The sequence below is a fragment of the Lolium rigidum genome, chromosome 1 (genome assembly GCF_022539505.1).
Source record: "Lolium rigidum isolate FL_2022 chromosome 1, APGP_CSIRO_Lrig_0.1, whole genome shotgun sequence".
Taxonomy (NCBI): Eukaryota; Viridiplantae; Streptophyta; class Magnoliopsida; order Poales; family Poaceae; genus Lolium; species Lolium rigidum.
This window is the reverse complement of record NC_061508.1, coordinates 60,951,805-60,961,434: the sequence shown is the minus strand read 5'-3', so window position 1 is coordinate 60,961,434 and position 9,630 is coordinate 60,951,805. Positions and strand designations below refer to the sequence as shown.

At 49.4% G+C, this 9,630-nt stretch overlaps 1 protein-coding gene across 1 annotated transcript; it reads right to left on the bottom strand.

Annotated features, from left to right (window-relative positions):
- Positions 1-7,239: 7,239 nt before the first annotated feature.
- Positions 7,240-9,280, bottom strand: LOC124708636 (benzyl alcohol O-benzoyltransferase-like). Its single transcript, XM_047240313.1, has 2 exons — positions 8,645-9,280; positions 7,240-8,091 (listed from the first exon to the last, which is right to left on the bottom strand). Exons 1-2 carry the CDS (start codon positions 9,278-9,280, stop codon positions 7,240-7,242), a joined length of 1,488 nt encoding a protein of 495 aa, XP_047096269.1.
- Positions 9,281-9,630: the final 350 nt, after the last annotated feature.

Genomic DNA, 9,630 nt, shown 5'->3' with positions numbered 1-9,630 from the left:
CACATCCCGCACGCTTAAGCGAAGCTCCGCCGGATTTCTCCACCACCACCGACCCTCGGATTCAAGAGGAGCTACTACTTCCGCTGCCCGCTGGAACGGGGAGGTGGACGTCGTCTTCATCAACAACCGAACGTGTGACCGAGTACGGAGGTGCTGCCCGTTCGTGGCGCCGGAAGCGATCGTGATCAAGATCTTCTACGCGCTTTTGCAAGCGGCAAGTGAACGTCTACCGCAACAACAAGAGCCTCATCTTGTAGGCTTTGGAATCTCTTCAAGGGTGAGACTCGATACCCCCTCGTTGCTACCGTCTTCTAGATTGCATCTTGGCTTGGATTGCGTGTTCGCGGTAGGAAATTTTTTGTTTTCTATGCAACGTGATCCTACACAATGAACCCAACATCATGGATGTTCCTTATTCGCATTTCCCGCTTCTTCATTCTGCATAATATCGTACACAACAAGATAGTTAGGACAATATATATATATATATATATATATATATATATATATATATATATATATGATAAATACTTCCTACCCCTGGGTGTAGTTACACCCATGTCTAATATACTACCATACGGAAGTATCTATGATACTTTATCGGTTTGAGTATGTTCGTATACTATATCTAAGATACTCCAAATAAAGTTTTGTGAAAAAAATGCAAGTGAACCCATAGTTTGCACTATATATCCGAAATACATGCATATGTATACGTATAAAATGAGTCTACGTAAAAAAATGTACATACTTGCCTGCAAAGTAGTATATATACTTCCAAAATAGTTTTATATACTTCATACTACATGTACATACTATCCGGTATGATAGATACTCTCTAGATTATGAGAAACACACGTGGGTGTAACTACACCCGGGTATAGTATGAATATGTCATATATATATATATATATATATATATATATATATATATATATATATATATATATATATATATATATATATATATATATATATATATATAGTGCAGGCAATGAACGAGATGGGGTAGAAATTAGAAAATCACTTACAGAACGTAGCAACTGATGATAGATTTGTCGAGCTCGCGCAGATTGAACAGCTGGAACAATTCACTCCGATGAATTGTTATATAGTAATGTTTGAAGTGATGCTCATATCTAACTTCCGCATAAATATAGTCTTTGGCGTTTTTAAGTTTTATGTAACCCTTGTACCAATTTAGCGAGACCTTTCATTTGTCGAGGTAGATCCTCTTCTGCGCGAGCTCGACGAGAGGGCCATTCTCCACATATGTAAATACTACGTCCTTCATTGGCGCCTCATCAAGGCCTAACGAGTGCACGAAGAGTGATACCTAAGTTGGCCGCTTGTTCTACGGCACTCGTTACGGTCAATCCATGTGCTGCCGCAGCTGCTATGATATCGGGGGCATCCGGACCGGCGGCTTGCACTATGAGCGGGGCGATCGATTGTTTACTTTGTTCCCCGAGCTGGGCAACTTCTTTCCCCCTTTCTAATTTTTTCTCGGCCTCCTCCAAGGCTTTCTTCTCCTCGCTTCTCCGCCAACTCTTGGTTCCTCTTGAACGCGAGTGCTTGCCTACGAAGTTCACGTGCATAGTCGTCGGGCGGATTCTTCGCGGCTTGGGACGGTGTGTTCAAAAATGACTTAGCCCAGCTCTTTTGCTTCTCAGAAAATACTTGCTTGGGCTCGGGCTCTCTATTCTTCTTGCATTCCGCCTTCCATTTCTCATAATTGCGAGTCGCGGCCGCGTCGACTTCCTCGGCAGTACGTTCCTAAGGCCTCGTGGGGAGAGGCTTCAGTGATGGCTCCGGTACCTTTGTGGTCTTAGGTACATAAGGGTCCGGGTTGATAGTCCAGGACTGCTTCGCTTCTTCGCCGGAGGTGGATTGGGGGCGGCGTACGCACCCGCCCGGGGCGGACCGGGGCGGCGGCTGCTACCCGCCGGAGGTGAATGGGGGGCGGCGTCGGCTCACGTGAAGGAGGTGTAGGTGAAGCACCACCACCACCACCACCACCGCCACCGCCACCACCACCGTAGGGGGGTGGACTTGTTGGCGCCTCGCCTGGAAACTTGATAAACTTCTTTTGCCATAGAATGAGCTGGCGCTTGACATCTCCAAGTCTTCTCGCCCCTTCAGGTGTAGCAATGTCAATGTCCAGGTCCTCAAACCCTTGGACTATGTCCTCCACCAGTGACACGAGCATAGCCATCTTGAATGGGGTTGTTGTGGTGGAGTGCTCCAGGTAAACATGGTAAAGCACACGTCGATGGCTACCTTCATGGACATGTTCCCGATAGGATAATACGAGATGACATTCTTTCATCTCCTTTATATCGTCCACGGGGTAGCGAGGAGGCTCCGGTGCAGTAATTTCCACCACCAGAGGCTCCGGTGCAGTAATTTCGATCGTCGGTGCACCAGCCGGTGGGGCCTCCGTGGAAGCCACGCTGCTTCTCTCGCTGCTGGCTTCCGAGATCCAATGGATGATCTTCATGCTTGCGCCCGAGCTGCATCTCTTTCGGCTACTAGTACACTCACGGTTTTCTTCATCACATCCATTTCCGATGCCAACCGCACCACAACATCTGCTTCCCGATCCATCTTTCTCTTACGGCTTCTGTAACCGTAGGTCATCGTTCTGGGGGAACCCTATTTTCCACGGAATGTGCCCCATGCCTCGTACACGTCCTCCGTGTTCAGGATTCCCGAGGGCTTGATCTTCCCCTCTTGAGCATCCCTCATTGCCTCAATAAGCTTTTGGGTGGGTTTAATTATTTTGCCCCGGTAAACACACTCCCCTGTCTCTGGGTTCAGCGACCCCCCATGCCCGTACCACCAGCTTTTGGCCCTTGGGTACCATCCCTCCGTACCTGGATGGATTCCTCGCGCCCTCAGCTCGTTCTCCATCTTCTCCCACCTAGGCTCCGAAAGGCGATACCCTCCTGGCCCCATAATATAATTGTACTCCTTCTTAGCCGCATTTTCCTTATTTTTTTTCGATATTTCAAGGAACTGCTCCGATTTCTTTTGCTTCACAAATTCTGGCCAATCATGTTTCAGTTTCTCATATTGTCCTTTGAAATCCGGAGTCTTGTTCTCCTTGACAAAGTCATGGGCTAGATTTTGCTTGAATTTCCGGAATGCCGCGGACATCTTATGAAGAGCGAACTGTTTGACTAGCCTCCTCCTCTCCTTGTTTTCCTCAATCTTGTTACCCTCCTCATCGAATTTGTTGTATTCCGGAGGTAGAACGAAATGTTCCATAAGCTTGTTGAAGCAATCTTTTTTTGTTCTCTTATCGACAAAAGTGAAACCAACTCGTGCCTTCTTGGGCTCATTCCACTCCTGGACGGTGATCGAGACGTTGTCTCTAACAATGGCTCCGCATTGGTTGACAAACTTGGTGGCGTTCTTGCGGGGCTCCAGCGGCCTGCCGGTTGCCTCGTCGACAACCTCGATGGTGCATGTTTCTCCTGGTTTCATCGTCTTGGTTGCGCCACGCTTTGACGACGTACTCGATTGTTTCGACGATCCGGCCGAGGGCTAAAATAAGAAAGAGAGTCGCGCGCGTTAGTACACACATAATTATTCAAATCAGTTAGTTTGTATCACCAGAGGCTCAATGCATATATATACCTCGGCGCCGGAGGTGGTTGCTACTTCCATTTGAAGATCGTCGTTTATCGACGTTTCTTCGGCATCATCTTGCTGACGGCGCCCTTCATCTTCACCGTCAAGGTTCAGATAAGAAGAGATATCATCTTCTTCTTGTCCGGTCGGCACATATATAATATCGCCTGACAAGACATTGGACCACATCGTTCTGTAACCGTGGTAGAACTTCTGGATTGATTACCTTCTGAGAGATTGCATTGAGGAATGCACATAGCTTCACAATGGCTACTCGAACATTTTCCGGCAGGAGCCCCTCAAAGCAATCGAAGCAATTGCGTCATAATCACGTGGCGATCATGAGACTTCGGGTTTTGGAACTTTTTCTCCGCCATGTATATTATTCCCTTTATATTGGACGAGAATCCAGACGGGACCTTCATACTGCTCGGGCATTCAAAAAAGATGACCTTCTCTTCTTTGGTCGGAGCGTAGGCTGGCACGACCTTGAAACCATTCCGGATGCCGGTTATCAGGGTCTTTCAAACGTTGCTTGGTCCTGTCGTGCTTCCTTTGTATCATTTGTCTTCCCATACACGCCCAAGAAGCTTAGGAGGTTCACGCAAATATTCTTCGTAACGTGCATCACGTCGATTGCAGAGCGGACTTCTAGGACTTTCCAATATTCTAGCTCCCAGAATATAGATTTCTTCTTCCACATGGCTGCGTGCCCGTCAGCTCCCTTCGGAACTGATTGTTTGCCAGGACCCTTTCCAAAGATGACTTTCAAATCCTTGACCATATCAAATACCTCAGCACCAGTACGTTCCGCAGGCTTCGGCCGGTGATCTGCCTTGCCATTGTAATGCTTGCCTTTCTTTCTTACTGGATGAATTTTCGGAAGAAATCGACGATGCCCAAGGTACACGTTCTTCTTACAATTTGGCAAATGTACACTTTCAGTCTCATGTAAGCAGTGCGTGCATGCATTGTATCCCTTATTTGACGAGTCCGGAAAGGTTACTAAGAGCAGGCCAATCGTTGATGGTTACGAAAAGCAACGCTCGTAGGTCAAATTCCTCTTCTTTGTGCTCATCCCACACACGGACACAAGGTCTGCCCCACAGCTGTAAAAGTTCATCAACTAATGGCCTTAGGTACACATCGATGTCGTTGCCGGGTTGCTTCGGACCTTGGATGAGCACTGGCATCATAATGAACTTCCGCTTCATGCACAACCAAGGAGGAAGGTTGTAGATGCATAGAGTCACGGGCCAGGTGCTATGGCTGGAGCTCTGCTCGCCAAAAGGATTCATGCCATCCGTACTTAGACCAAATCTTATGTTCCTTGCGTCAGCTGCAAAATCTTTGAACTCTCTGTCGATCTTTCTCTATTGCGTTCCATCCGCGGGGTGTTTCAACTCCCCGTCGGACTTACGGTCCTCTTTGTGCCATCGCAACAACTTGGCATGCTCTTTGTTCCCGAACAGACGTTTCAACCGTGGTATTATAGGAGCATACCACATCACCTTGGCGGGAACCCTCTTCCTGGGTTTCCGGCCCTCAACATCGCCACCGGGGTCATCGCCTCTGATCTTATAACGCAATGCGAGTGCATACCGGGCATTCATTCAAATTCTCGTATTCACCGAGGTAGAGGATGCGATCGTTGATGCATGCATGTATCTTCAGAACCTCTAAACCTAGAGGGCAGACAACCTTCTTTGCTTCGTACGTACTGGCGGGCAACTCGTTATTCTTTGGAAACATATTCTTCAACATTTTCAGCAAGTTTTCAAATGCCGAGTCAGCTACACCTGCCCGTGCCTTCCATTCCAGCAAATCCGAGTGTGCAGCCCAGCTTTTTCAGACCATCATCGCATCCGGGGTACAACGCCTTTCTGTGACCCTCTAACATGCGATCCAAATTCTCCCTCTCCTTTTCCGTTTCGCAGCGTCTCCGTGCATCAGCAATGGTCCGACCAAGATCATCAACGGGCTCATCACGTGCCTCTTCTTCACCTTCCCCTTCACCTTCAGCATCCTCCATGAAAGTATCACCGAAATGAGCAAGATAGCTTTCATCGATGAAATCATCCCCTTCTTCATCTTCTTCCATTATAACCCCTCTTTCTCCATGCTTGGTCCAACAATTATAGCTTGGCATGAAACCGTGCCGAAGCAGGTGCATGTGAACATCTCTTGAGGAAGAGTAACCCTTCCGATTCTTACGGTTAACACATGGACGAGATAACAAACCCCCCTGCTTGTTCGCATTAGCCACTACGAGGAAATCTTTCAAACCCGTAGTGAACTCGCCGGAGAGTCGGTTACCGTACATCCATTGCCGATTCATCTGCATTATTATAATATAAAATATATAATTAACCATCATGCATTTGTTAAACTAACTAGCTACAAACAATATAAATTAAACAATGAACTACACACATGCATATTTTATCAATGACACATGAAAAGGTTCAAGTTGCTAACCGCGATCGAGGAGGAAAAAATAAATAAGGAAGCTCAAGTGTGGCTCCAACACTTCATATCATGTTTGTTTCATGCTCTTGGGGCATTTTTATCAAACACCTTGTGTGCATAAGAGGAACCAAAAGCAAACCTACACCCCCTTGTGAAGCTTGTGAAGAGAAGTGGCACCAAATGGCTAAGTGCTTTGTGAGCTGAGGCCCTTTTATAGGGATGGGCCTTTAGTCCCGGTTGGCCTGGCCAACCGCGACTAAAGCCTCGAGGACCTTTAGTCGCGGTTGGCCTGGCCAACCGCGACTAAAGCCCTCCCGTCCACCAGCTGGCCAGCGAGCGCGCTGGGCCCAGCTCTTTAGTCGCGGTTCGCCACCCGAACCGCGACTAAAGACCCCATTAGTCGCGGTTCCTATATTTTGGCGACTAATGGGGCTTCCCGGAAGGCCATTTTTCTACCAGTGCATCATCACATATTTGCTTACATATGCTCCCATACCATCATTTGCTATTGGGGCATACGCTAAATTGATACCTCACCATGTGGAAGTGCTATTAGGGAAAGACTTTGGGCCATTTCCGTCTGCCCACGCATCGCACGGTGAAGCAGAAGGATGCTATGCATGCGAGTGTTTCCATGTGGAAGTGCTATTAGGCAAAGGTTTAGAGCCACTTTCGTCTCCCCACTCATCGCACGGGGAAGCAAGAGGATGCTATGTATACAAGCGTTTTCCATGTGGGACTACTATTAGGGAAACACTTTTTGGATCCATTTTCGTCTGCCCACGCGTTGCACGGGGATGCCAGAGGACGCTATGTATAAGAGCCTTTTTCATGTGAAAGTGCTATTAGGAAAAGATTTGGAGCCATTTTCGTTTGCCCTCGCGTCGCACCGGCAAGCAGGTGAACGCTATGTATGAGAGCGTTTTCCTTTATTCAACATCGAAAACGAAATATTTACACAAGAAGGAAAACCCACGATCTAATCGTGCCATCCCAGAGTCGGGAAACATGGGCTCTATCAAGGGCTCTATCAATGCGCATCTACCAGGATGACGCACACAGGCTCCAACTGAAAGTTATGCAAATGGAAGGAAGGAAATACGAAATACAATTGTAGATAAGATAACTGAGACTTCATAGGTTTAACAGCTTCTCCACCTCCGTGACTAACCGATACATTGCCAGCTGCGGCAGCACGACCGGCACGACAACTACGTCCTCTCCATCGCGATCCTTACCGGTGATGAAGAAACTCACACCGAAGTAAGTGTCGGCTGGGCCAGCGTACACCGGCTCGCCCCACCCGAAGTCCACACGGTCGAACCCAAGGCGACGGGCGTCAGAGAGTAGGAACATGTTTGCCGACAGGATGTACCGCTGGTCACCGCGTATAAAGGAACGAGCGTATTCGGAGGTCACCGCGGCCTTCGCCTGCCGTACCAACGCCACAACATCACCCAACGAGCCGCCACGTAGCACCGCCGGATCGACCATCACCGTGGAGGGCACAATCGCGTTGCCATAGTACCCCGCGGGCAGGCTCATCTCAGCAACGCCCCTGATGTTTGCGATGACCATTAGCGGAGCATTCCCACCTGGGGGGAGCTCGAGCGCCGTGGCGCGAGCACGCCAGAAGAACGCGGCGAGGGCCTCGAAGGTGGTGGTGGTGTCGTGGAGGAGCGCAGGGAGGCTTTTCTTGATGGCGGCGAGGTCTGATGCGCCGAAAGTGAAAGAACGCATGACCATATCATCGGCCGGGGGAGACGGCTGAAGTAGCACGTCGAACTCACGGTGCGTAAGGGAAGGCATGGGTGTGTCGCGCGCCTTGAGGAGCTCGCGAGACCAGACGGGCGCGATTGTGGTGGACGGAAGGCCGCGGGCGAGCTCGGCGATGGCGTTCATGAACTGGGCGATGCCAATTCCGTCGCAGATGGTGTGGTTGAAGCGGAGCGCGAATACGAAGCTCCCGCAGAGCAGTCGCGTTACCTGGTCATATCGTAGCCAATTGTTGGTTAGATTATGGATCCATGGAATACTGCAATATTTATTCAGTTTGACGGTTAATGTACACGTTCAAGGATGGCATCGAAATGCTTGTCAAGTCTTATCATAGAGTTTATTTAATAATTTCAATTGTTATTTCATGATATCTAATTGAAACTTCCCAATTGTCTCCACTAAGAGCATCTCCAGTCGCGTCCCCCAAACGATGTCCGGGCAAAGCGCCGGATTAGTCGTTTGGGGGACGTCCGGACAAAATTTTCGTTTGGAGAAGGTCCCTTTTCTAGCCACGTCCCTCAAACGCGACCTCCAAACAAAAAGTAAGTGTAAAAGTCGTGTCCGGCGTCCCCGGTAGAGACTCTATACACAGGGGATGGGCTAGAGACGCCGGACAACATTTGGAGCACGTCCGGACCGAAGCGGCCTTTGGGGCACGCGACTGGAACGTTTTTTTAGCCGGCGTCCCCTAAATCTCTTTGGGAGACGCTTCGGGGAACGCGACTGGAGATGCTCTAAATATGACATACTAATGTTTTACCTGGATATGCAGCAAGGGACAGTCAATCATGCCGCTGGATCCCTCCAGGTCGAAGAGCAGCTGGTCCCAGCAAGGGAATGGCGGCCTGAGCCCGACCCCCTCCAGCTCTGCTAGCCGTACGTCAGCGTCGGCCTCCACGAAGAGCACCCCCTCGCCGGTGCAGTCGACCACCAGCTTCTGACCCTCAACCTCCCTGAGCCGACCGGCCAACGGGTAGTATTGCACCAGCGCCTCGCCGAGCGCACGTCGGATGAGGCCGGCCGGGTCGACGCCGTTCTGTCCGCCACGGTAAAAGAAAGCCAAGGACATGTGCGTGCGCGAGTCCTCGTGGTCGTCGAGGTCCGACAGATGCTTGGTCTCCCGGGGCGTATGAGAAGCCGGGCCGACGAGCTCCGGATCACGCCGGCGCACGGCGTAGGCCAGCGTCGGCGTGTATACCCGCTCCTTCGGCTTCTTTAGCATGTCCACCGGCGGATTTAGCTTGTTGACGAGGCCATCTGAGCAGCGTTGACGAGGCCGGCATGGGTTCACCCATGGAGATCGTTGCTCCTTCCTGCTGTAATTTCTGTGGAGGATGCTGGGCAGAGCCCGGGCAGCTGCCCTCGCTCGCCAGACTATAGCTCCGCAGCTGAGCATAGCTAGGATGGTCTCGGAGCAAGTTGGAAGCAACAACTACTACAGTACTATCACTGTTGGCTTCCACAGTTTTGCACTTGTACTTATAGTACAGCAATGCGAGGTTGTAAGTGGCTACAGTACATCGCTCCTGCTTGCCTGACAAGGTGAGATGAGAGCCAGCTGGAAATTCCATCCAAACTGGAATCGATCCATGATTGGAAGAAGCGTGTATTTTGGAGGAAAATATGTTATATTATGAACTATAGAAAATAGGAAAAAAAACTTATGACAAAACTATCCATATATACAACCATAAATTTGTTTTTTTCCTGTAGCTCAAAATACGACACATTTTTTTCCGAAACTAC

Coding starts and splice junctions, on each gene's coding strand:
- LOC124708636 (XM_047240313.1), bottom strand. CDS start 9,280: ATGCTCAGCTGCGGAGCTATAGTCTGGCGAGCGAGGGCAGCTGCCCGG. Junction 8,092..8,644: donor GTCCCTTGCTGCATATCCAG/GTAAAACATTAG, acceptor CGATATGACCAG/GTAACGCGACTGCTCTGCGG.